Source organism: Acanthisitta chloris, unplaced genomic scaffold (genome assembly GCF_000695815.1).
Source record: "Acanthisitta chloris isolate BGI_N310 unplaced genomic scaffold, ASM69581v1 scaffold18444, whole genome shotgun sequence".
In the NCBI taxonomy this organism is placed as follows: domain Eukaryota; kingdom Metazoa; phylum Chordata; class Aves; order Passeriformes; family Acanthisittidae; genus Acanthisitta; species Acanthisitta chloris.
This window is the reverse complement of record NW_008667869.1, coordinates 12260-39287: the sequence shown is the minus strand read 5'-3', so window position 1 is coordinate 39287 and position 27028 is coordinate 12260. Positions and strand designations below refer to the sequence as shown.

The window sequence follows — 27028 nt, the reverse complement described above, 5'->3', positions numbered from 1 at the left end:
GAATAAACTAACAAAATTAAAACCACTATTATGGAATTGTAAAAATTCACTTAGGTGCTTGGCATGCATATTTCTGGTCATCCTATTTCAGGAAGCATGTGAAATAGAACTAAAAAAACACCAAGAAGGGTCACAAGATTTTGGTAAGTTTTGTGTGAGGAGAGACACTTAGGCAGACCAGAGGCTTTTCAGCTTGCAAAAAAAAAAAAAGGGTGGTATAAAGGGAGTTTATAAAACTCTAATTCAGGAGAAGTGAATTTGAACAGAGATTCCACTCCACTCTTATAAAACTAATGTCTTATGTGTTGCTGAGCTCACTGTCTTAAGATGTGTGTAGCAGAAGTAGAAATGGATTTCAAGGAGAGGTTGGATAAGTTGAGGGCGTTGCATTCTTAGAATGTATTTTAACATCAGAATCAAAAGGTCTGTGCCCGCTCATTTGTCAGAAAGTGGGGGTTACAGCCAAGGAAGTACTATTCTTTACTGCTGCTTTTATTATTTCCTGAAGCATCTGCTCTTGACCATCACAGGGAAAGGATACAAGGCTGGGCAGCCTGTTAGTCTGACTCTTAGGCTCTTTGGTGCCTGCTCAGCCTTGCAGCCATGGAGGATCAGATGGTAGAAATGCTCTCCCCTCACCCTGGGCTGAGAGTGTTACGTGTTCTAACACGTGTTTTCTCCTCTTTCAGAAGTGGATGAATTTCACAGGTTGAGCAAGTAAGCAAAACTGACTGGCCTTTCCAGGAGTCATTTGCTTATGACTGACTTTCACCCTTGTCTGAAGGGGACTGCCCTGCATTTCTGTTAAGTGTCTGTTTCAAGTGAACTTTCTTCCTCACTCCCTGTGACAAACAGAACATGCTGATATGGGAATGTAGCCAGCAAAATGTTTGTAGCTCATTTCAGTGTTAGTTTATGGATCTATAATCATCTCTGTTTCAAGAGAGTGCATCACTCTTTTTTCCCCCCTGTCATGATAGTTTACAATAAACCAAAAAGTCTACAGATAGAGGCAATTATTGTCTGAGACCATGGGCTGCTTTCAGCTGTATCAACTGTAACATAAGCAAACAGAATTTAAGAAGGACATCAGCAAGTTCCTGGCTGAAATTACATACAAACTTGAATTGGAGTCATTGAAGTTAGAGTGTATTGAAATGTAAATGGGGCACTCCAACTACACAGTGAGAGGAATGTGGGAAGAAACATAGAACTGGATTCTTTTAGACCTGGATGATTTCTCTGGCAGTCTAATTTTCCTAGCATAAGGGAGAAGGCCTTGATCAGTAACATGAAAGAACAAGGGCTTTTTGAAGGAAAAGGGCTTCCAGAATTTATGAACATTACTTATTTTTAATAGAGTTTCTACCTTAGCTAGTTGTTGTACTAACATTGCGTCTAGTAAGTTTGATTTGGGACAAATACTTACCTTATATGAAATCTCAAGTGGTTAACATCTGGCAAATTATAGGCCATAAACCCATGTCTCATGTGGGAAGTGTAATGTAACTTTAGTTCATGTTGTTCAACTTGTCTGAAATAAATTGTAATACTCTTTTGTTGGACAAGTAATTGTCATCATATTACTTGTATTGAAGTCACCTTGTGTTGTTAGGGGTTGAGGTATCCATGGTCAGTTCACACAGGTTTTGAAGAGGTGAGATGTATAACTTCAGCATGGCAGAGCTTAAGACAAACCAAACCACTAAGTTCTGCTCTAGCCAGGTTATATGTCTGCATTTACACTTGGCAGCAGTAGGGTTAGGCTTGGAGTTAAGAGGGGTCAACAGGTAGGACTCTGGGGCTCCTGTGGTGGCTGAGGACTAATGCAGGGTGTGGAAGAGCTTGGAAAACTGCAGCGTGGCTGGCAGTGGCCACTAGCTGTGTGCTGGTGCAAAGGCATAGGGAAGTCTTGAGGTAGTGTAGAATTTGGGTCAATAGCAGACTTAAGAATGCTTTTGAGAACTGATGGAGTAACCTTGGAGAAGGCTAGGGCCGCTCAGCCTGCACTCAGCCTTACTGGAGGTTTATTTTCTTAGAAGCAGTCAGGTACTTGTGCAGCCTTGGCCAACAGATTGTGTTTAGGGCCAGAAAGCAGCTTTCAGGCTCACCTGACTTTGTGCCTCTGTGTGACACTACTGCACTGAATGACTTCACAGGAGTCAGACCACAATGCAGAGATGCTCCAATGGTCTGTCTGCCTTTTGGAGGGAAGTTCTGTCCCTTTTTTTCTGTTTTACATTGTGGTTGGTTATTTCGTTCTGAAAAGCCAAAGGTTGACTTGACTGTACTGAGTCCTTCAGCTGAGTATATTAATTAGCCAGGGTGGGAAACATCTGCCATGATTAGTTTATCTGTTGTTATTTCAGGGAGCAGATTACACACAGTTTTAACATTTGATAGGGTTTGACTGTTTTTTAAGCTTTATAATAGAAATAGTTATATAGTATTAAATGGTGAAAGTAAAAGTGCATCTGGAGTTGTTAATACAAGAGTTTGCTTTTCATACTGTATTTTAATTCATAAGATTCGAAAGTAAAAGTGCATCTGGAGTTGTTACTACAAGAGTTTGCTTTTCATACTGTTTTTTAATTCATAAGATTTGGCACAAAAGATTTTACAAATAGATGCAGAAGTTTTATGTTTTTGTACTAGTATGAAGATAACTGACTTGATGTCAGGAATGGCTTGTACCTAATTAAATATTTGGTACTGTTTTCTGAATTTTTTTCATGCTGAGTATTGGCAGGTTTATCATAGCAGGACAAGTCTGGATTAGCTCTTGACTTTTCATAAAATGTATAAAAGGCTTTTTATGTGGAAGCTTATTTGGTACATCTGTCCATAAAACCAAATGAACTCAAATTCCTGATGAATAAAATCAATGCATTAATAACCTTTCCCATGTTCTGTGTTTATGTTGTGCTAAAGTATACTTTGGCTATATTGGACACCTTCCTGCCTTCCTGTGACCAATGTGAAAATGAGTTCTTGTATGAAAAAAACCTGTCTTAAACTGCTTTGTTAATAAACTTCTAAGCACAAGTTGACAAAGTAGCAAACATTGAGTGAATCAATAGATGAATATTGTTATAAAATTACTGTTGACTAAATATGAACTTTAAGGAAGCTGTAAGATTCTAGTTCTATATAAAATGTGTAAGCTATAAATGGAGAAACAGATGATGCTTTTGCTCTGGTCTGTAGATAAGCAGTTCTCTGAAAATATCTTTGGAAGTGAGGGAGAATTGGTGCAAGTAACTTCAGTGTCATTTCTAAGTGGTGTCTGTTAAGCAGATGGTAAAACTGCTGAGGCATGTTGTGCTGACACCTTGCTGTTGAAACAGGCAGCAGGGCTGAAGGTCCTGCAGAAACACATGGTGTATAATAACCCTTGATCTAACAGTATGTATTTGCTCTATTTTGAAAATGCTGAGAGGGTCTTATATCTCAGGATCATAGATGCCAACTCAAAAGAAATGCCTACATGTCATTAAAAACAACCTCACCATCTACTTTTTCCCCTTAAAAATGCAGGAGACTGGGACTGGAATGAATTCCATGCAACCAAGTATTTATTGCTTTGTAAGAGAGAAAACATTACTTTTAGAATCCATGAATTTGGTACAATCTTAACACGATAATTCAATTTTGCTTTTTTGAAACTGTTACTTTCCCATGATGAATAGCACATGCTGGCACTGTTTTATGGAAGAAAAAAACCCCCTCACTTTCCTCAATTTAGAGTTGAAGAGAACCAAATAATCTACTCTACACAGCATGAAAAGAAAAATACTTGCAGTTGCTAGTGTAGCTCAGGAAAGTTTTTTTTCATTCTCATCAAGCTTGTAACTGATGTTGATGTTTGGGTGTTTAAGCAAGAAGAATGTTGGTTTTATAAGGGATCTATTGAGCTCTTGTTTTCTTAAGCAGCGATAGTCCAGATCACTGTTTGCTTTTTCAATTTGAATTGATACTTATGTCCCTTCCAGTAAAAGCTGTGTGCTTTCTCTTTTTGCCATACAGCTGTAGATTTCTGTGCAAAAAACTAACTTGTGCACAACTAGCTGCCTGTTCAGTCAGAAAAACACTGGGAATATACTTAAATTCCAGTTCATGCACTAATACCACCAAACATTTGTCATGAAAGTTGGTAGAGAAAATACCTGTTATTTCAATGCCCTGGTCTTATACAGGAACTATTCATTTAACTGTCTTCAAACTTGATAGATTATGGGTAGTGTTCTCACTGCTGCTCTAAGTGTGTGGCTCAGATAAGCGTATCTGTTTCTGATCTACTTCTATCCAATTTCTCACGGGAATTGCAGAAAAAAATCCTCACTGCTGCTCTAAGTGTGTGGCTCAGATAAGCATATCTGTTTCTGATCTACTTCTATCCAGTTTCTCATGGGAATTGCAGAAAAAAGAAGTCCAAAATCTTAGCTGTTAGAGCTTATGAAGTATATATTCATAAAATAGATAAAGAGAGTTTTGGACTGGATTATTTTGTTTTGATGTTTTTCTTGTTTGAACACTCACTTTGGCTGCTCTAAGTGTGTGGCTCAGATAAGCATATCTGTTTCTGATCTACTTCTATCCAGTTTCTCATGGGAATTGCAGAAAAAAGAAGTCCAAAATCTTAGCTGTTAGAGCTTATGAAGTATATATTCATAAAATAGATAAAGAGAGTTTTGGACTGGATTATTTTGTTTTGATGTTTTTCTTGTTTGAACACTCACTTTGGCATGGCACTCGAGTTCTTTAAATGTATTGTATACAGCAGCTGTCTGTCCTCACATGTTTTTAATAGCTTTCTATAGACTAAACCAGTGAATCAGTGAAATAAAAGGCCTCTCTGTCAGTGTACTATATCATTAATTGAGGTTTATGCACTTAGGGTTTGGCAAGCAGAAACTTGGAGTTCTCTGGCTGTAAAGAAATTAGAAGTTGACAAGAACAACTGACCCACTTGTCTGTCTTGCCTGCCCTCATGAAACAGAGATCCAAATAGTTTCAGCTCCATTGGCATTTAGTTGTTTATATGTGCCATGTCTGTTTGGAAGCTTCTTTGGCACTTCTTTGAAGGCAGTTAGTCAGCTTGTCGCAAGCAGAAACTTGGAGTTCTCTGGCTGTAAAGAAATTAGAAGTTGACAAGAACAACTGACCCACTTGTCTGTCTTGCCTGCCCTCATGAAACAGAGATCCAAATAGTTTCAGCTCCATTGGCATTTAGTTGTTTATATGTGCCATGTCTGTTTGGAAGCTTCTTTGGCACTTCTTTGAAGGCAGTTAGTCAGCTTGTCATAGTGGGGCACTGAAGATCATTCCTGCTATCTGATTTATGTGTTAGTTGTTTGGAGGTCAACAAAATCTCCACTGGAGGAGTTTCCTCTCTAGCTGAAGAAGAAAGTACTGTGCAAGGGTTGGTTATCAAGGATAGCTCTGCTAAAAATAGCAGGAGAGAGAGCAGAATAATGAAGGGAATAACAGGAGCCCATACTCAAATTATGCTGGTAACAAACACAATGTTCTGAGGTTTTCTAAAATAGAGCAAACTTTTGTCCCACATTCCAATAATGTATTTGGAAGGCATGTTCCACTTGAGGTTTGCCAAGAACTTTACAAATACTAAGCCTTTTAACATGTCTAAGGTATGTGCTATGCCATTTTAAAAAGAACCTCATAGGCAAAAATGATAGCTCTATTTTTCCAGAAACCTGTGGTCTATAATAGCACAGAAAGTTTTCCTTCAGTGGTTCAGGGAAGCCTCAGACTCTTCAGGTATGAAAACCTGTTACAGCTTTCTGTCCTGAAGGATTTTGTAAACTAAAAATGTGGGTGGTTTGTGTTTATTTTCACTTTCCTCCCCCTCAAATCTGAACATAAGACATGTGCTACAAATTGAATTTGAAGTTACCTATCTCTAAAGGTGCCTGAATTGTTAAGAGAGAATTTATTGCTTCAAGAAATACCAATAGCCTTTAATTCAGAGCTGTTTAAATGAGAATGCCATCAATGGGATAAAAAATGTATGGAATTGGACTGGAGTTTTAATACTGCATAGCACTGGCATTGAAAATTAAAATATAGTTGTGCTAGAAGAAAGGTGAAACACAAGGTTTTGCCTTGAGGTGAAGGGAATAGATGTCAGCAAGATGCAGAGCCTCATGGTGGAAAGTTTTAAGGACAAACACCATCAAAATCCTGTGGTGATGAGTTTGAATAAAAGCTTGTGGTATACCACCAGATTGAGGAAAGAACAGGCACCAGATCTTTTGTTAGCTGGAAGAATCAGCAAGCCCAGAATTCCAGAGGCTGCACAGGCCACACTGGTGAAGATTTTCACAGTTCCTTACTCAGTCTGTGCACAAAAGTGTAGTATTATTATAGTGTAGATTTTTTCTTTAAATGCCCTTAGATGATACATACCTTCTAAAAACTTCATGCCATCCAGATTTTAGCACACAGGCAGTGATATGTCTTTATGTGAAACGACCCATATAACACTTTTTCCTGCTTTTGTGGAGCTTCACAAAGGTTTTCAGATCAGAAATTAGTTTGAAGCATCTTAGTATGTGCTCCAGGAATCCAGTAAGAAGTCAAGTAAAGTGCTTTGACTGCTGGCAGTGATTACTGGTGAATACTGAGATTACCTATGTAAATGACTTTTGCTTGCCAGAGAACTGAAGATTTTAGTAAATGGAGAGAAGTAGACTGTACAGTGATACTGTGTGTTGTCAGTCCCTGCCCTGGTCCCACAGTGTGGGCTGGAGGGAATCAAGCTGCAAAGCTGCTGCATTCTCAGTCTGATGGTAGTCAGACAGTGCAGGCATCCAAGTCAGGGCAGAATTTTTGAGATAGCAGTTGTTAAAACTAAATTCTGCCATGGGTGTAGGCAAAAAAGTTTTTTTTCTTAGCTATAACAGATTTTGACACCACACTTGAAGCTCCTGCTGCCCAGCTTGGGACCACTGGAATTGCTGAAACTTTGAAAGCATTTAACACAGATTAAACTTACTTTTGTTTCATGTTATCTTTCACAGTAGCTGTATGATTTTTAAAAGAAAAAATGTTTGTATATGCCTGTTTTAGACATCTGCCTATGCTGAGATAAACTGTCAGGTGCTCGTGGAAGGAAGATCCTTTAGGATGATGTTCCTGCTAGAGATGCTGACAGTCAGTCCTGATGCTGAATGACTCTCCTGTTTGGTTAGCATTAGTCTGCATGATTTAATAAACAGTGTAAATCTCCACTCCCAACTCCCTCAAACTTCACTTGAAGGAAGGCAGAACTGGCTCAGAGTGTGGGATCAATCAGAAGATAATTTAGAAGTGCCCTCAGGTGGTTAGAAAGCATCTCTGTGCTATCAGGGTCTTGAACAATGTTTCTATTGCACTTTGCAGCTTTCAATTTTCTGTGGTTTTTGTTTTCCATAGACTCGAGATGATTTTCTTGGACAAGTGGATATTCCTCTTTACCAGTTACCGGTTTGTACTTTGTTTGGTTTTGTTTTCAGACTATGAAAGGGAAAAAATGTGTCTGTATGCACTGTATTAGTCATTAAGGAAATGAACTGTACAATGTAAGTGATTAAATTCTCCTGCTCTGTGGGTTGTTTTATTTTGTAGATTTGTTAGGGTTTTTTAGTGCTGATATTTACTAAGAAAAACCTTAGCTTACCCTGGTTTTTGCTATTGGTTTCTGCTGCTACGAGAGTTAGGAGTGCTTTTAGCTTTTAAAAATGCAAGCTTGGAAACAGTGTTAAAGACAAGAAGAGATCGTAATTATTGTCATATTTCTTCAAATATTTTGTTTAAAGTCTGTAAATTTACTTTTAATGTTCCTTATTTGCATAAACAGATACAGAAGAGGGTAAGTGGGGAAATAGAGCTGGTATTGCATTGGATATTCTTTTTCTGCTTTTGTATTCCTTTTGCAAAGCACATTATTAATTTTAAAGAAATATCACCAAGAACATTGAAATAAATAAGCTTTTTCATTTTCTTCTGAGGTCTCGAAACATTAGCAGATACTAACAGATTTATCAGCAACTGCTTTAAAGACAGGATACTAACCATAGCAGAGCTTTTCAAGAGCAGTTGTTTTGTTCTGTAATACGTGTAGACATTGCAAGGTAATTTTTTTTCTTGAATCAGGGCATTAGTCTTAGTCACAGGATTAAAGTTGGTATTGCTGTTCCTGTACCTAAACCTGTAATTTAAATTTTAAAATGCTATAAGGCCTTTATAGAAATTAATTGTCCATTTCTGATAATTTGTTTTAACTTCAAATGCTTATCTTACTCCAGACAGAAAATCCAAGTATGGAAAGACCATATACATTTAAGGATTTTGTTCTTCTTCCAAGAAGGTTAGTAAATACCACATTGAAATTCTGACCTTCATATCTAAACAATGCTGTTATGTAATTAGTTGTAAATAGGTTAACATTGTCTAAGTTTTCTCTGTTCATTAAAGAAATTTGAGCATCCATTTGTTAAGCTCCTGTGGTTTTGCTGAGAAGTCAACATTTGTTGTGTGTTGGATACTAGGGAAGTGTTCAAAAGAATGAGTTGGAAAGAAGATTTTCCAGTTATGGTACATAATACCAAGCTGTAAAAACTCAGTATCATTATGGACATTAATGTAGATTATAAAAACTCATGTTTGTGTTGAGAAATTTAAGAATAATTCTCTAGCTGTGCTTTTTCAGCTGTTTTATTTCCAGGTAATGATTTCACAAGTGCACAATAAGATCATTTTATTTTCTCTTCTGCAGCCACAAATCAAGAGTTAAAGGCCACCTTAGGTTAAAAATGACTTACTTACCTAAAAACAATGGGTCTGAAGAAGAAACCACAGAACAGGCTGAAGAATTAGAGGTGGGAAAAAGTGTGTTTATTGCTGAAAAACAAATGTTAGGAATCACTAAGCTATAAATAGTGTTTTAGAAACAAACCAGTGTCAAGTGATTGCTTGTATCTTACATAAAATGCTATGTACAGTGTACATGATGATTAGCTTTCGGGGTGTTAAGGTTTCTGTTGTAGTACTGTTCAATGTTGTTTGACCCCAGGCAGACAGACACTAACATCTTTCTGGTATTAGAATTTCAACTCGCTCCAATTCATAGGGATATTTTGATCTTAACCATTTTATGTATCTTTTGTACACACATCCAACATATGTTAATGGATTTCTTTTCAAGCCTTAAGTCTATTCAGCATTGCCACTTCTGCTGTAACTAAACCTTATATTGTAAGAGGGTGTGCTCATCTGCCCAGGACATTTGCAGCATATGTATGAAATGACATTTCTTTACTTATTTTAATGTATTCTATGAATGCTGTTTATTTTCTTGAATAAGCAACTTCTGGTACTAATGTGTTTAAGGAACATTAGTTAAAAGTAAGATATCTGCATGCATATTTTGTCCTGCTGTTTTTTGAAGAATGAACACCCAAATGTAGTGGCTGAAGATGTAATGGCACCACACCTTAAAAGGGGGAGATGCTTCATAAGTTGAGGTAGTTGTTTTAGCTTTGGTAATATTAATTGTAGTTATATTCTATCTTTTAGCCTGGCTGGATTATATTGGACCAACCAGATGCTGCTAGCCAGCCACAACAGCAGCAGCAGGAACCTCCTCCACTGCCTGCAGGCTGGGAAGAAAGGCAGGACATCCTTGGCAGGACCTACTATGTCAATCATGAATTCAGAAGAACACAGTGGAAAAGACCAACTGCTCAGTATGTCTTTTGGCCTGCAAATTCAAGTCTTATATTAGCTAGTTTAACTAGTTCACTCTAGTTAGATGAAAGGAAGGGCAAACAGAAAGTGAACAGCTTGAGAATCAGTAGAGAGCTTTCCCTTCCTTAACTTGCAAGCCCACGTGCCGTGGTCACTGGCTAGTGGTTGTTTGAACTACACTTTGCTCTTCCTGTGCCTTGGAAGTATGTGTACAAATAGAAACTGGTTGCAATTGTAGAGGTAATAACTACAGTAATGGAAAGGAAAGTTTTAAGCCTGGTTCTTCCTTCCCAACAAAGACTTCATTAAATTATTTGCCTTATTTTTTCGGAGTTTAGGACTTTTTCCCCTGGAATGCTACCTGGTTCTTTAGTTTAACCTACACTTTACCTTGACATGAATATTTATTCATTTTGAATAGTTTGCATTATTTTTTTTTTTATAGTCCAAACTATTTCTTCTCCCAAAATGACTGTGATGTTGTTTGCTGTTAGCCTGGCTTACTGTTGAAAGGTAAAATAAGGCTCCTGTGTGCTGATTTATCCCACCCCATCCCCCCAGGGACAATGCAGCTGTGGCAGACATGGGCAATGTGCAGCTGGAGGCCCAGCATGTGTTCACTCACCGACGACAGATATCAGAGGATACAGAAAACGTGGACAACAGAGATTCTCCCGAGGTAAAAACCAACCTCTAAATGTTTCTGAAATGCAAGAGACTTTTTAATCTAATCAGAAAGCTTTTCTTAACTAATGGTAACTTGGTACTACTATTTTAAAAATGTTCTTTATTTTCTTTTTCAAGAGCTGGGAAATAATAACTGAAGATGAGGCAACAATGTACAGCAGTCAGAACCTTCCAATACCTCTCTCACAGAGTAATAGTGATATACAGACTAACCTTGCAGAAGAACTGAGTAACAGACTTACTACCTCTGGAAGTTCAGCTACTGGCCAGACAGCAGCTTACACTGTAAATTATTTTTCTCATTGTTCTAATGTAGAAACATCTAGAATGTTTTGCACAAAGTGTTACTGATGGAATTAGAACCATAAATACTTCATTTAACAATGGCACTTATTTCATCTCAAATGCAGAGAATTTAAGAATAGTCTTTTTAGTATAGAACCCCATCTAAGCAAACATTTTATTCTTCCCTGCTTTGCCTATATGAATTTTTGACTGAGGTTTAAACAGATGTGTGAATTGTTTTTCAGTCAGTCTACCTCTTAGTCTAGTGTTGTAGTGCTGCTGAAGGAGGCTGTCTGTATCCTCAAAGCTTATTTCTAGAGGAGTTGTGCTATGTGGTGGGTTACTTTTCCCACTAGAACAAGTTTTAAGATAGATCATTTTTCACTGTGAATATGGGATAAGGTTTTATGATTGGGCTGAGTAAACCTACTGATTCCATAGCAGTGAAAAGGAGAGGTTGCTCATACAGTTCCCTTGTGCCAGTCATGCAGCTTGTCTGACCTCTGGGTGAGTCTGTTCATCTTGCTAACCCAGCAGAAAACTATTCTTTCTTTTCCACAACTCTGTTTTTTTGCAATTTTGGCAAGCTGAATTAGTATGCTAGGTTGTCTGACTAATGCTATGGTGGCAAAGGGAAAGCAGCAAGAGTAGGTAGCCAGGAGTGAAATTTGTCTTTTTGGTGGTAGCAGGCAATTAAATAAGCTCAGCTGTCTTGTGAAACCCGAGCTCTGCAAACAGCTTTGTAACCTGATACGTGACCTGAGAAATCCTCTGTCCATTGAGGAAAGCCTATAGAGGTGACCCAGACCATCTAGTCTGTTAGATTTTGGTACTGAAATCATGATTAGCTTTTGTGGTGTCAAGGAAGCAATTCATATGTAAATTTGGAATTGCAAATGTGTATCTAAGTTTGTATAAATGCATTACTAGTGTTGTGGGCAGCAGCCGGGTGAGAGGAACAAGACTTTCCTTGATCTCTGCTGTTCAGTGTCTGATGGGTAGCAAGAAAACTGTTATTTCAGCTTGCTTGGGTGGCCTGAGCAAAGAAAGGGGCAGGTATTTAAATTATTTGCAAGAGTCAGCTAGAATGAGAGTCTTGCCTCTCTTCACCTCCATTGCCTACCCTACCCCCCAAAAAAACCCCAACTTAATCATGCTTTTTCTTTGAAGCCTTCTAAAAGGGTATGTAGGTAGGGAAAAATCTTTCAAATAATCAGGGAAATTCTGGAGCAAGATGAAATGCAGTTGCTTAATTGGAGCAAATGAGATCTAAATATGGCTCTAGGCAGAAAGGTGGACACTTGTGCAAAGTCCAGGGATTGAATTACTCTTCTCAAACTGGATGTCTTGGACTTTTCCTTTCTTGTCATTATTCACTTAATCTGCTTTCTGCAAAGTTGTGTTAGCTCTCATGTATCACAGGTTTCACTCTACTGACAAGATAGCCTAGTAAGTTCTATACTGTAAATTTAATTGTAGTGTAACTCTTTGTAATGTTTTACATGGAAAAACATCTTTTGCTAGGGTTTTCCTAACTTTCACAAGCCTCTGTTAGTCTGGTTTAAATTACAATGGTCACTGTGAACTTAATGTTTCTCTCAGTGTTAAAACAGGAGTTCTAAAAATGTCACATTAAATCAATGTTTCTAAACAAATATGGCAGTTCAAGATGAAAACTGTAATAGTTTGAAGTGTGCTAACCATTGCTGACTGTTTACTGCCATCCTTAAAGCTGCAGTAATAGCTAATCTGTCCTTCCTCTTCACTCCTTCAAGAACCATTCCAGCAGAAGAGGTAGTCTGCAGACATACAGAGGTGAAGAGCAGCCTGCACACCCAGTGGTATGTCATTTCCCCAAAAGCACAGGCTTTGAGCTGTGTAATGTGCTGATGTTTTGGATGAGATTTGGCCTTCCGTGTCCATCAGCTATCCCAACAGAATGGTAATGACAAGTCTGGCAAGACTGGAGTTCAGTTGTAAAGCTTTCATCTTCCAGCTTTGTTTAGCATTAGCTTGCTGCATGGACAGAGCCTGCAGAAGGAAGTAGTCTTCCCATGAGTACACGAGTTTTGCTTTTGAAATTGTTTGCATTGTAATTGTTTGCTTTATAATTAAAAACTCTACCGTGTTACATTGTTTTAATGGTGACACTGCAAACTATGAGCTTATAGCCAGAAGTATTAGGCTGGATGAGCCATGCCTAAACCAGGTATATAAGTGAATCCTTTTGCATGAGGAGCTTGAATTTTAAATAAGCAAATAAATAAAAAAATCTTCATACTATTCAGTAAGGACTTAAATACTTCTTGTCTATTTTACCCAGTTTGTAAAAAATTATGAACCTTCTGGACAATAGTTTTGTTGTTTTAATTTGACAAAGGAAAAATGTTTCACTGTCAGTTTCATAGTTAATTGTTTTTCATCTGTTATCACTAATATTTAGTTACTGCCTACTTCATCTGGATTACCCCCAGGCTGGGAAGAACGACAAGATGACAAAGGAAGGTCATATTATATAGATCACAATTCTAGAACCACTACCTGGATAAAGCCAGTTGTACAGGTACTGTCTGTCCTCTAATTTATTGATGTTTTTATTCATTTAATTGTTTAAACATCTCACATAATATAAGTGAAGTTGAGAGAGGTCTTTGAAACAGAACATGTAAAAGGCATAATCTGGTAAAGTACTACATAAAATATCTGAGAGATGTAACGAGGGTTAGGAACAGTAGTATTTATGGCAAGTCACTCTGTTGTGAGTGTACCAGGAAAGCCTTGTAGAGAGTGAGAGCTGAGTGAGAAGGCTGAAAGGCTTCTTTTGATAGCATAATCAGTGATTGTTAGTCAGTGTTGTTGATAGTATTGACACTTGCTCTATGAAACTGCTTTCATGAGTCAAAAATATAGGTTAATAGAAAAAATGTATTGCTTTATGGGGCTTTGATTTGATAGGACTTTTTTTTTTTGGTCATTTACCACAGACTGCTGTGGAAACAAGTCAGGTGGCAGCTGCACAAGGTGTTTCCACAGGAAGACAGCCACAAGCAACATCAAGTGATGCATCACAACAGTCTTCTCAGCAGCAGCCTGAAATGGAACAAGGATTTCTCCCTAAAGGCTGGGAAGTCCGACATGCACCCAATGGGAGACCATTCTTTATTGACCACAATACCAAGACTACAACATGGGTAATGGAAAACTGCTCTCATGGGCTGAAATTCTAGTATCTCTCAAGTCCAAACTTTGCTGCTTTCTGCAAGATTCTGTACATTTCTTTAGTGCCAAGATAGCTGTATCAGTCTATTAAGGAGCATCTGTAATAAAAATGCTAAGTAGTTTAAAATATCTGTCATGAGTAGAACATTATTGGTTTTACTAACTGTATTGGGACCTGAAAGTTTAGCTTGGAAGGAGGAAAATAAGAATCTGTTTTGCAGATGTAAAGCACCTCCTAAATGACATGGTAGAACTGAAACAGCTCATATGCACGGTTAACAGAAATCAGTTTGGTAAACTTCCCTCCAGCAGGAAATCCATTACCTTGAATTAATCACAGGACACATTGCAAATTGCTGTGGGTACTTAGGAAAGCAGACCAGGTGCAGCTACAATATGGATGAGGGAGTTGTACAGCTACAGTTCCACACAGTGGCACTGCACACACTTGGCAGTGCTGTTAGATGGGATTAAGCATTTGAAGAGTAGGTCAGTATTACTGCCAGATGAAAGGAAAGAGCAAAATGCATTAAATTGATTCAAAATGAGTATTCATTTCTCCAGGATTATGGAAAGAACTCATTTAACACAACCACTTTCACCTTGCCTCCCCTGGAAAACCCCAACCAACCAAAAACCTGCCAAACCCAAAACCCACAAGGTGTACCAGAAACCACATGGAAAGAATCATTCAACTCCATTACACACAAACAGAGTTGAATGAGGGATTAATATATGTATGTAAATAAAATCAAGTGACAGATCACTAAAAGATGATTGTAAATTACTGGAGAACAGATAAACCCCAAGGATTCTCCTGTCTGCAGAATATGAAACAATTACCTAGTTGGTACTAGGCATATTCTTTACACAATCATTAATAAAGAGGAAAAAAATTAAAAGCAAAACAGCAAAAGGATTTTAACATGCTGTTTGTTTTCTTTTCAAAGGAAGATCCAAGACTGAAAATTTCTGCTCATCCGAGGAGAAAGACTTCCCTAGATCCAGTGGACCTGGGCCCTTTACCAGTAAGTAAACCATTTTGTGCTTGTTTTGCAGATGAAACAGTTTGAATAGTTAAATTAGCACTGTTGAACCTTGCACATGAGAAAATGCAACCTGCTCTTTTCCTACAAAAAATACTCTGTTTTAAACCCCAGTGCTGACAGTGGATGGAGGGGAGGAATGTTCACAACTGCAGGTCATGTTGAGTTTTATGCAAACCATGTGTTGATAAATTTTTTAATAGTGTCACCTTCTTACAGCCAGGGTGGGAAGAGAGAACTCACACAGATGGGAGAATATTCTTCATAAACCACAGTATGTACAGTCCCCACTCATCATTCTATTTCTGAACATTATCTAAATTAATGGAACTAATTAGGGAATGTCTTGCAGATACAAAGAGAACACAGTGGGAGGATCCTCGACTGCAAAATGTGGCAATAACTGGACCAGTAAGCTTTCCTTATGTAGACTTTCATATTTTTCAAGAATACTGTTAAGAGAATCCAAACAAACTCTTGTCATTTATCAGTTAGTCAGTCTGAAAAATGAAACTCCCAGGGTGTTTGAGCAAAACACTTTTAGTTCTTTTTAAAGATTTAGAAAACTTTGTGGAAAAAGCAGTTCCCATTGTACTAAGACAGTTTCTGTATAGGCTGGGGGGGAGGGATTTGAAGTGGGTAAGAAAATGTATCTGGTTTTATATCCACACAAGCTCAATTCACGAAGTAAACTTGAGAGAAAAGAAAAGAAAAAAATTACTTTTAAAGGGCCAAAATTAATTTCCAATTGAAAAATAATTATGTACCCTTGATACCTAATCTGAAGTGCAAAATTACCAGGACTAATTGCAAAGATGGTACACATTATAATTATAGATGGGTTTTAGTGTTCAGCTGATAGCTGTGTTTATTAATAGCCTATGTATGTAAACAACCTCCTCTGTCCATGGAAAATAGAGGTGTTTGTAGCCAGGTCTGTCATGATACAGCAGGGAAAGACTATGCGTTATGTACGTCACCAAAGGCATTTTGGTCACTTTGATCTGGGCCACTCAGTGATCTCGGTTGCATCAGCTCGTGGTGCAGTACAGGATAAATTCTGTGCAACTGATCTGAACAGGGAAGTACTTTTCATTCATTTTGATAAATTAAAAGTCTCCCCTGGCACTCAGTAAAACATTTATTCCTGTTTTCTCGGTTCTTAAATGCATTGTGCGTGTTTCACAAACACTGACTAGTTTATATTACCTTGTTAGAGTATCTCAAGACCTTATTTTCTTCTTCCCTCAAGGCTGTGCCTTACTCTAGGGACTACAAGAGGAAGTATGAATTCTTCAGAAAGAAATTGAAGAAACAGGTTAGTCATCATTAGAATCCTGCAGAAGGTTAAGAAACTTATGTCCCTAAACAAAGGAAAGCTTAGGTTACAGGGAAGGTGGATAGACTGATCACAAAGACATTTGTGAAGCAGCAACTTGGTAACAATTAGCATTTAAACTAACAGGAGGGTGTGTGGCTTTATCCACTGATGAGGCTGCAAGTTGTCTAATTGAAGAAGGAGAAATTCTAAAAGGTTCAAGTTGTGAACCTGGAAGTATCCTGGCAACAGGAAAGTTTGGAAATCACTGGTCTAGCATATAATGGTTTTTGAAACTCAGAATATGGAAATGGAAGTTCTCAGAATAGCTTGTAGACTGTCCATGCAGAAATCTCTCCTGTCATTGTGATCAGGCTGGATGACTGTAATAAATTGTTACAGCCTTAAAATCTGAAGTTTGTGAATTTCACTTGCCAGTTGTAGTTTGAAGTGGCAGTGCCAGGGCTATATTTGTAACACAGAGCATAAAAGACTGTAAATAGCATCTGGACAGCCAGATAACAATGAGTCTCTGCACAAGTGCAATCAAATTTTGTCTCCTTGGGAGATATTTTACATACATAATAATACTTGCAGTTTAGATCCATGATTCTCCTTTTACCTACCAAGTCTGTCTATGCATTTTGAACTGACATCTAAATTGCACACAAGGATATATGCACCTCATATTTGTGTTCTTAGTCAAACAAGCTTGACACTCATTCAAATGTCATTATCCTAATCTGAGGAGAAATGATGCACAGCTCAAGCCACACAAGGTAATTGTGGTTATTTAAGAATTAGATTGTAGATTCTGTATTAAGAAAGAGGACACATTAGAGTTAGAATATTGAACTAGAAGGTGAAATAAGTCAGGTAAGATGGTTCCAGTGAATTGTGTGTATGAACTGTAAGCTTTTTTGAATCAAGTTTGTAATATGAATGATCTGTGATAAAAGAAGATTCTATGCTTTGCTGCATGCAGAGCAACTGCCCATATGCTGTCACTAGTAACAACTTACTTTAACCCTATATTCTTAGAATGAAATAGAAGTAGTAAACTTAGTATCTGAAACTATCCTTCCTAGTTGAATTGCTGGTCAATAGAGCCTCTTCTTAATCATTTGTGTTATGTTTCCAAGTTACTTCAGAAAAGGATTTGTGTGCTTTCTTTGTCTGTTTACAGAATTTGCATACTCTGCAAAACTATAAGACACTGGGTTTGGTTCTACAATTCTGTGTTTTAATCTTCCCTTTTTTAGGGTGATATTCCAAATAGATTTGAAATGAAAATTCATCGCACAACAATCCTTGAAGATTCTTATAGAAGAATTATAGCTGTCAAGAGAGCAGATTTCCTTAAAGCAAGACTTTGGATTGAATTTGATGGTGAAAAAGGTTTAGACTATGGAGGAGTAGCCAGGGAATGGTTCTTCCTTCTCTCTAAAGAAATGTTTAATCCTTATTATGGATTGTTCGAGTATTCAGCTACGTAAGTAATACAGATCTGGGAGGCATCAAGACTTAGGGGAGGCAGATCAATTGTATTTCTCCTACCTACTTTAAAATGCAATTAAAAATTCCATTTTTAATATTCTCCCTCCCCCACAATTGTATAGGAGGGTGTGGTTGTTAATACCTGCAGTAATCTGCACCTGCTTGTTTGACAGAAGACTAATGTGGAGACATTACCTGTATTTTTTTTCCTGCAGTCTAAAGTAAGCCATGTCATCCTTGCATGGACAAGGATGTGCTTGCAAGCATCTCCTGCTTGACAGAAGGGGCAGTATTTAGCAAATAGTGCAGAGAATGTTATTCTGGCTAATTTAAAATTAATGAGAGTTAATCCCTTCTCTCTGGTATATCTTTGATTTAGAAAGGTAGTTCATGGTGTTAAAAACCTGTTACTTCTGATATACTAATAGTTGTCTGTTGAGTATTGTTTGATATTAGACATTAACATCATGAAAAGTAATAAGTGATTTTAACTAGTGATGTCTTTCAGGTCTTCAAATGTGAGATTGTTCCAATAGTACAACATTTTGTTTTTCTTTCTCTTCCCTGCTCCCTCCCTCAACTTCAGAGATAACTATACTCTGCAGATCAATCCAAACTCTGGACTTTGCAATGAAGATCATCTCTCTTATTTCAAGTTTATAGGTCGTGTAGCTGGAATGGCTGTTTACCATGGCAAACTTCTGGATGGTTAGTATTTCTTCTATATAATATGATATCTAAAAATAATATTGTGCATACATTGAATCTTAAGTGACTTACTGTTCAATTTATTTCTTCTTCTTTAAAGCCTTTTTCATTCGTCCTTTTTACAAGATGATGCTCCAAAAACCAATAACACTACATGATATGGAGTCTGTGGTATGTAATTTGCTTTATCATGTGTGTTAGGATTTGATGATATTCATTTCTTTTACATATATAACTATCTTTAATGATATTGTGGAGGTTGAAAATGCATGATTCAAAGACATTTAAGATATATGTTTTATTAGTCTATAAGGTATATAAGAATTAAAACTTCCATGAAAATCAAAGACTTAGACTCAGGTTTCAAGTCAGTTAAGCTGTATGGGAAACTTGACTCAACTTTCTCTGATGTTTTCTTGAAATGTTTTTAGACACTAAGGTTCTTGAATATAAATATCTTTAGGATCCCTATCTTAAGCTGTTTTTAAATTAGTTTGTGTCTTTGATTATTAAGAAGAAATGTATTTTTATGTTTTTGGAGACTGACATTTGAGTGATGCATTGTAATATCTTTAGAACAAAACATGGCCCTTAGAAGTTTCATATTTGGTTAGTTCCCTGATAATGGTTATCTAAAGTGCTCATGGGCAAAGAGATTTTTATTCAATCTGAGGGCAGAGATGCTCCAGCCCTTGGAGCCTCTTTGTGGTCTGCTCTGGACTTGCTCTAGCAGCTCCATGACTTTCTTATGCTGAAGGCCCCAGAGCTGGACACAGCACTCCAGGTGAGGTCTCATCAGAGTGGGGGTAGGGGAGCAGAATCACCTGCTGGTCACTGCTTTGGATGCCCCCCAGGGTATGGTTGGCTTTTTCTTAATTTGGATTTCCTAAGGCTCTTTGTAGTAATGTCTAACAGTAAAAGGAACATAAATACACAATGAGAGACAGGGAAGAGTGCAAAATATATTACTTCAGATAAGTGTGAGACATTTACATAGATTGCTGAGCCTTCGGGTTCCAAACATCTATGTCTTAAGAGCTTTGTACAGTTGCAGAGTCTCTGTATCTGGTACAGGATTACCCTAGGCAGCAGCATCCACTGGGCTGTAATGGAACCTCTTGTAGCTTAAGAGGTGTCTATTCTATTTTGTGCTTACTGTTTTGTAATTCTTTCTCAGGATAGTGAATATTACAATTCTCTGAGATGGATTCTTGAAAATGATCCAACAGAACTGGACCTCAGATTTATAGTTGACGAAGAACTTTTTGGTCAGGTTAGTATGTTTGTGTAAAGTACAATAGACAAAACATGAAAGAAAACATTTGACCTGTGAAATTAAAAACCCTTTCATTCCCTCAGCTGCTTTTCACTAATGCAGTGCTTTTAACCTGGCTGTGATGTGATAAAGCACTGGCAAATAGGCAGAGCTTTAAAAAACAGCTTGTGCTTTTGTACTTAAGTAATACTTGGTTTGAAACATAGCTGTTGCTGTGAAGGCAACCAAGACTAAGAGATCCATATTGCCATTACTTAATCTGGAGGAGAGCTTGTTTTTTTAATGTGACTAACTGAAAGGATGATGGTTGGAATCCCTGAAGATAGTGTGGGTTTTTTTCTCTAAGATGTACTAGAAACCTATAGAACAAATAAGTTTGTTGTTGTGTAGAGAGCTGTCTAAGATAAGTCATGTATAAGTACCACAGGACCTGAATAAAAAAAATCCAAATTACAGGTGGCAACTAGATCTAAGTAGGATAATAACCGTTGTGGTCTTGTGTAGCTACAGTGATTCTAAGCAGGAGAAATTAAAATATACATCCATGATCAACTCAAAATCAGAGATTTGTCTACTGAGGTTCCAGTAGTATAAATCATGATGTAATAGAGATGCATATTGGTTCACTTCCTGGGACCATTGCTGAAATGGTTCTGCAATTATTTTTCCTTGAGGTTTGGAAAGAAGGCTGAGTCATGGAATATGCAGTTAGCAAAGTCCACATTACTGTGAACTTGTGTGCTAACATAGGTGGTGTATTGTAGCAGGTCAGAAAAAATAGAGGTTTCCCCATTGCTGTCTAACATCCCTGAATAATACATGTGTTAAAAACAATAAGCCAAATTCCATTTATTAGGTGACCTCTGGAACTGGATCTGTTTTTCATAGTTTATTAATTCTGCAGTCTTTGAGTGACCTAAATTACCTAGTATTAATGTGTGAATTGTTACATACCCATCTCATACAAGATCTATTCTGTGTATTGCATTTAGACCCATCAACATGAGCTGAAAAGTGGTGGATCAGAAATAGTTGTTACCAACAAGAACAAGAGAGACTACATTCAGTGAGTAGTGGTTGCTATGTACAATGTCCTCCCTGGATTGCCCCTCCAGTACAGAGGCTCTGTGTTAGTTTTGCTTACAAAGGGAAGTTGTTGCTTTGTATATAAATCCATTTTATTTGAAATGTTTGGTTTTTTTCTTTTTTACAGTCTTGTCATTCAGTGGAGATTTGTGAGCAGAGTACAGAAACAAATGACAGCCTTTAAAGAGGTATAGTTTTCATTACAAAATAAAATTTTCTAAGAATTTATTGCATCTAATACTAAGCTTTTTTGGACATCCTGAAGACCCAGAGATAATTTTGTTATAGGTATAAAAAAAGGCAGTTAAACTATTTTGAATTATTTCAAACTGTGAAGTCTTTTTGGTATGTTTTTATGGAGGTGTTTAATTCATGTTGCAAATTTAGCTTATTTCTCAATCCTGGTTGACAGATGTAGCTGCAGTGCAAACTATTTAATGACCTCTGCAGAAATGGACATTAATTTAATGACATCAGTTTGATTAAAGCTAGGTCATTTATCCTTATTTGTATTCATTGCATTGCATATGTGATACTCAGACTTCCATATTCATCACTCAGTGTCACACAAAGATGTAAGTCAGAATCAAAAGTACTATAACCAGACTGGGAACTACTGGTGTCCAAACATCTGTATTTGATGTATTCCTTTGGCACTGTTTACTAAAGCCTCTAAATATCATTCTCAGTGAATAAAAATGCTTCAATAATGCTGACTTGATTTTTAAAAACTCTCCTCATCTTTTTAGGGCTTTTTTGAACTAATACCACAGGATCTGATTAAAATTTTTGATGAAAATGAGCTAGAGGTAAGTGTATCATGGAAAAGAAAACAAATTATGTTGAAATTTAGTTTTACTGACTTAAACTTTGGTGTTTGTGTTTTGATTTCTTTTTTTCTTTTTTTTTAACGTGTGTAGTTACTAATGTGTGGATTGGGAGATGTGGACGTGGCTGATTGGAAACTACATACGAAATACAAAAATGGCTACAACATAAACCATCAAGTAATCCAGTGGTTCTGGAAGGTATCATCAAGTTCTAATTTTTTTATTTAAAACCTGTTCAAAAGCTGCTGCCTTGCTGCTCTGCTAGTTTATTGTGTGCTTCATTAGTAGGTTAGGTAAATATTATTTGGCCATTAAAATTCCTGAGGAAGTAAGAAAACTAAAGAGATGCATGGTAAGAATGTAAATAGATTACTGATGCTTGCTTTATTTTTAAAAAAAAAAAAAAATCCCTATCTGACTGGGATTAAAAATACTTCTGTGTAGGTTTTTCTGGCGTGGTTACACTAAAGAGGTGTTAAACTCTTCTGTTTAATAAATTACAGGAATTTGGCTGCTAGTTCATAACATCAGGAAACTTCAAAGAAAGTAGGGGCCAAATCTTGGAGGGAAGTATTTTAGCAGCCTGCTAAGCCAGTAACCATACTCTTGTTACAGTGCCATTAAAAAATTGTTGACTTCATAGCTTTGAGCAGTAGGCAGCAAAGTAGACTGTGTGTCACTAAAAACATGCATATATATAGCCCAAAGGTGGTGATTTAGTGGTAGATACTGTGTTGCATAAATCTACTTGGCTTAAAACTTTAATTTAAAAGTGTAAGTCCTTAATTCTGTTCATTATCATACCTAGGCTGTCTTAATGATGGACTCTGAGAAGAGAATAAGATTACTTCAGTTTGTTACTGGCACATCACGTGTTCCCATGAATGGGTTTGCTGAGCTGTATGGTGAGTACCTTAGATTATCTTCACAATTAACAGGCAGAGAACCTGTGATACCAATGTTGTCCTGAGGTTTGACTTCAGGCATAGGCAAATTACTTTGCAAATTTTGTTTTAAAAATTAGTGTATACTGGCACTTAAAAGAAACAAAGTTAGAGAAGAGTCATTTAGATCTCATATTTCCTATGTTCTATGAATACTTTGTTTTAATTCTGGTTTCGGAAGTTGTTAAATGTAAAGGACTTCTCAAATGAATGTGGATTTTGCAAGTTCTCAAGAGCTGCAAAAATCCCTGTTTAACACATGATTGAGCTTGAAGAAAATTCTCAGTTATCCAAGATCTGATTACAAAGACATGCTGGCATCAGCAGTTAACTTCAGTTCCCCAACTGCTTTTATGTGCTCGCGAGCCACGGTTGTACAGACGCAGTTGTTTGTAAGGATATACTCCAAAGGGGACCACTGAAATGACACAAGTTAAACATAATGCTGGAAGAAAAGTAGTGGCCCTACAAGGCAGGGACTGAAACAAGCAGATGACAGCAGGGAGCAGACTTGAATAGCAAAGCCAGAAAAGCCACTGTGGAAAGACCGCGGGTGAGCGGAGAGAGCAGCCCACAAAGGGTGGGGATGTCTCGCTTACGGGAAGGCTGTTTGCAGCTGCCATCAGCTATTATGTTTTCTGCTAGACTACTTTATTAAGGCTGAAAGTGCTTGAGATCCTGTGCAATTGACTGAATAGCCTAACTTGCCTATTTGATTAAACATTTCCTTCTTTATAAACAAAACATTAATTTGTTTATAAAACAAAAGACTTGTGAACAAACACCACCCGCCATGTGTTCCCATTTCTCCATGTCTTCACTTTCATGGCAAATACTTGGTTTGTTTTTTTCTGTTCCATCAGTAAATGAGTTGTGAGTTCCAATGGGAAACAAAGTGCTCTCAGCAGACTTGAGCCATGTCTGTTGCACCTGAACCTTGGTACTGTTGGTGTTACAGCACATGCTCATTGCAGGGGAACCCAATCAAAATTCTGCCCCAGAAGTTTTACTTACTTGTCTAAAAACACTACTAGTGATAGAACTAAAGAAATAGATAGGGAACGAAGCTGCTGAAGCTCTTGGCTTCCTTCTCTTTGGGGATTAGGATATCCTTGGGCAATCTTCTGGGCAAGTCCCAGTTTCTGTAGTTTAGTCACTCACTCATTAATGAAAAATTCAATTAGTGGTTGCCTTGCACGGGACTTTGTTTATTTCTCTGACAGTTATTTCTACTTTACTGTGGCCATCCTTACAAAACCCCAGTAACGAGCACAGTCACATTTCCTGTACCCGTTTGTGTTTGAAGAACTGTAGGTGGTTCCTCAGTTCCTCGTGCTGGTACGTGGCGCTTTGCTGCCCTGCCCGGTGTGTTCCTTCCCACGGTCACTGCAGCTCGGGCTTGGCTTCCTAGCAGAGATCTCCATCTCGTGGCACAGAGAGGCATTTCTGCTTGGAGCCAGGGAGCAAATCCACCCGGGTTGGAGAAGTTAGAACGCTGAACAGATATTCTCTCACAAGACAGTGATTTTTTTTTTTTTTTTTTCCTTTTAAACTACACATTCTTCTTCAGACGTACACAAATGTTTAAGGAAATGGTTACAAAATGCCCTTTGCATCTACTTGGTGAGAGGTCCAAGAAACTTTGAGATATGACATGCTGTAAGACAGTGCTGAAGGCACAGAGGTGCCTGGGGCTGCACTTGCTAGCCAAAAACATTCTCTCAGGTGTATATTTACATCCTTGGAGTACACATATGGTCACCAGGTTTCAAAAAGTTACTCTGTTCTGTTGTGTATGTCAGGGTGGACATTGAATACTTTCTGCCAGGTTAAGCAACTTAGTGCATGGTGATAAACATGTATGAATTCTTACACCTAAAATTTATACAGCATAGACCTGTCTTCTCTATAAATTTTCAATGCCGACTACTATGTATATGCATTCAGGTCTTAAACTTTTGAGCTTAAGGTGTAAAAGTCTCTTGAAATTACAGTATTAGCAACGGGTAATTAAAATACAAATGAATTGGGATTATTGACCATTACTGAGTATATACTGGATTCATATAGATAGCTCCTACTAATGTCAGAATTGGGTTACAAACTCCCAAAATATTCCATCATTTGAATTTCTAATTATAAAATGATCTCATAATAGGATGACAATTGATGTACTCTCTCCTGCAGGTTCAAATGGACCACAGTTGTTCACAGTTGAGCAGTGGGGTACCCCTGAGAAACTGCCAAGAGCTCATACCTGGTGAGTATTTCATTTAGATAACTTAGGACCTTTACTAACAGTGATAAAATACTTACAAGTTTTCATCTGTTTTTCAGCTTTAATCGCTTGGATTTGCCTCCATACGACTCATTTGAAGATTTATGGGATAAACTTCTTATAGCGATTGAAAACACTCAGGGTTTTGATGGGGTTGATTAAGAGAGACATAAGTTATATTGTTCCAGTGCTGTAATTTCATTTTAAGGGTTTACAAACAAATTTGAATTTTCCAGGGACTACCATTGTATTTAGTCACATGGCTAGTGAAGCTTCATATTATCACATGTAAAATAAGTAAGTATTAAAAATTCACTAACTTTTGAAAATGTATTTTGTCATTTCCACAGTTTTGTGTACTTTGCTAATAAATACAATATACACATTGGATGGGCCAGTGCCGAGTAAGTCAAAAACTAAAATGTTTTTAACCAGTTGCCTCTTCTACAATATTTGAGACTGCCCTGCAGTAAACTACTGAAGAAAAGCTGTGAAGAAGTCTTTGCAGAGGGTTTTAATTTGGATTGCTGCTTTAAGAGGAACAACTGAAATTGTTTAACTGTTTTTTAAAAAAAAAACAAAAAACCCCAAACACTAAACCCAGCAAACTTCATGTACTGCAGTGTCATAATCTCTGCTGCTTCAGGCTGTTTGCAACAGATCTGCCCAAAGCACCTTATAATTCAGAATATTAGGTAAAACATTGGAAAGGATTTGTTTGCATTATCAGCCATGAGTTTGCAGAACACTGACTTGCTGACACAGTTGTTAGATTTCTGTTTCGAACTTGCTTTTATGAAATCAGTGTAACAAACCCAAGATTTTTATACAAAACAGATAAGCAGCATAATTCTGAGTTGTAATGAGAAATTATATCCATTTTCTGTCTGAATTTGTATACTGATGTTGGTTTATCAAGTGTTCATCACTTTTTTTGATAAATTTGTAGTTCAGTGATGGATAATATTTTCAATTCAGCCTTTTGCAACAAATGAATCTTAAAGTGAAATTTGTATGGATATCACTCAGTATTAGTTACTGATAGTTAGAGGCCTTTATTATCCATTCTTGCAGTATTGCACTACATAACAATAAAGAACATGTTTACAGGGTTTTCTGGGCCAAATTCAGCAGCCTCTTGTGTGCAAACTTCTCTGATTCTGTGTGGAGGTTCTGCACATGGGATCAGGTGCAGAATTTGGTTCTGTGATATGTTTACAGGTTATGCTAGTTTCTACAGCTGCATTTTTATATTTTTTTCTCCACTGTTAGTCTAGAAACCAAATTTGTTAATACAGTATAACCAAAGTCATAACCAACAATGTGCAATTTATTGTAGATCAACTTGTCATATAAATATTAGTTTGATTTCTTTTGTAAATGTGGGTATTTTTTTGTATTGATGTTAACACTTTTTTTGAGCAAGTGCTGGTTAAAATAATTAGCAAAGTTGGTTCTAAAAGAAAAATTTGGTTTATAGACCTGCCTTGCTTTGATTCTAACATTTTACTACCAGGATGATCTGAGGAAATGACAGTACCTAGCTTTGGCCAGCAAATTTCTGTTTAGTCACAGTCTTTATAAATATGCAAGAAGGAAGTGTAGCACATCTCTCTCTGAAGATATGTAAATTATGTAACAAATGTTAATGGGTCTTAAGGGATATTTAAAATCCCACCTTGTTTTATTCTTTGACTAGGTCATTAGGACTGAGAATATTACATGTAAATAAAGGTAACTTATACAAATTTCCCAAATCTATATGCAGTTTTGTAAAACGTGAATGATATATCAGTAAATCTGTATAGATTTGAATGTAGCAGGTTTTGTTGCATACTTTAAAGTATAAAATAAGGATCCCGAGAGCAGTAAATAAAAGTTTATTCTAATAAGTTGTGACTCAGTTTTTTGAAGTGCAAATCAGTACTTTTGAAATAGCAAACTTCAGTCATTTGAGTATTCCTTGGTAAGCCACAGCAGCAGTTCCACCACAACGTGCTGCTGCAGCATTTCCTAGTGTTCTGCTCCCAAAACAATGCAGTCTGGGAAAAATTCATGTCATGTTTCTGTAAGAACTCTAGGTTGCTGTCAGCCTTCAGCGTGT

General features: G+C 37.2%; 1 protein-coding gene across 2 annotated transcripts in view; it reads left to right on the top strand.

Annotated features, from left to right (window-relative positions):
• The window catches only part of NEDD4 (neural precursor cell expressed, developmentally down-regulated 4, E3 ubiquitin protein ligase), a 40366-nt gene extending 15198 nt beyond the window's left edge, over window positions 1-25168 (top strand). For both annotated transcript variants that reach the window (XM_009072700.1, XM_009072699.1), the window contains 24 exons: window positions 7438-7488; window positions 8310-8371; window positions 8780-8882; window positions 9580-9749; window positions 10312-10429; window positions 10555-10722; window positions 12498-12563; window positions 13166-13285; window positions 13707-13913; window positions 14892-14969; window positions 15207-15261; window positions 15340-15398; window positions 16240-16305; window positions 17568-17797; window positions 18389-18510; window positions 18611-18681; window positions 19688-19783; window positions 20779-20852; window positions 21000-21060; window positions 21622-21681; window positions 21793-21900; window positions 22511-22607; window positions 24834-24906; window positions 24984-25168. In XM_009072700.1, the coding sequence (XP_009070948.1) occupies window positions 8325-8371; window positions 8780-8882; window positions 9580-9749; window positions 10312-10429; window positions 10555-10722; window positions 12498-12563; window positions 13166-13285; window positions 13707-13913; window positions 14892-14969; window positions 15207-15261; window positions 15340-15398; window positions 16240-16305; window positions 17568-17797; window positions 18389-18510; window positions 18611-18681; window positions 19688-19783; window positions 20779-20852; window positions 21000-21060; window positions 21622-21681; window positions 21793-21900; window positions 22511-22607; window positions 24834-24906; window positions 24984-25086 (2352 nt within the window). In that variant the 5' untranslated portion in view covers window positions 7438-7488; window positions 8310-8324 and the 3' untranslated portion in view covers window positions 25087-25168. The remainder of the gene's footprint in view (window positions 1-7437; window positions 7489-8309; window positions 8372-8779; window positions 8883-9579; window positions 9750-10311; window positions 10430-10554; window positions 10723-12497; window positions 12564-13165; window positions 13286-13706; window positions 13914-14891; window positions 14970-15206; window positions 15262-15339; window positions 15399-16239; window positions 16306-17567; window positions 17798-18388; window positions 18511-18610; window positions 18682-19687; window positions 19784-20778; window positions 20853-20999; window positions 21061-21621; window positions 21682-21792; window positions 21901-22510; window positions 22608-24833; window positions 24907-24983) is intronic.
• The last annotated feature ends 1860 nt before the right edge of the window (window positions 25169-27028 follow it).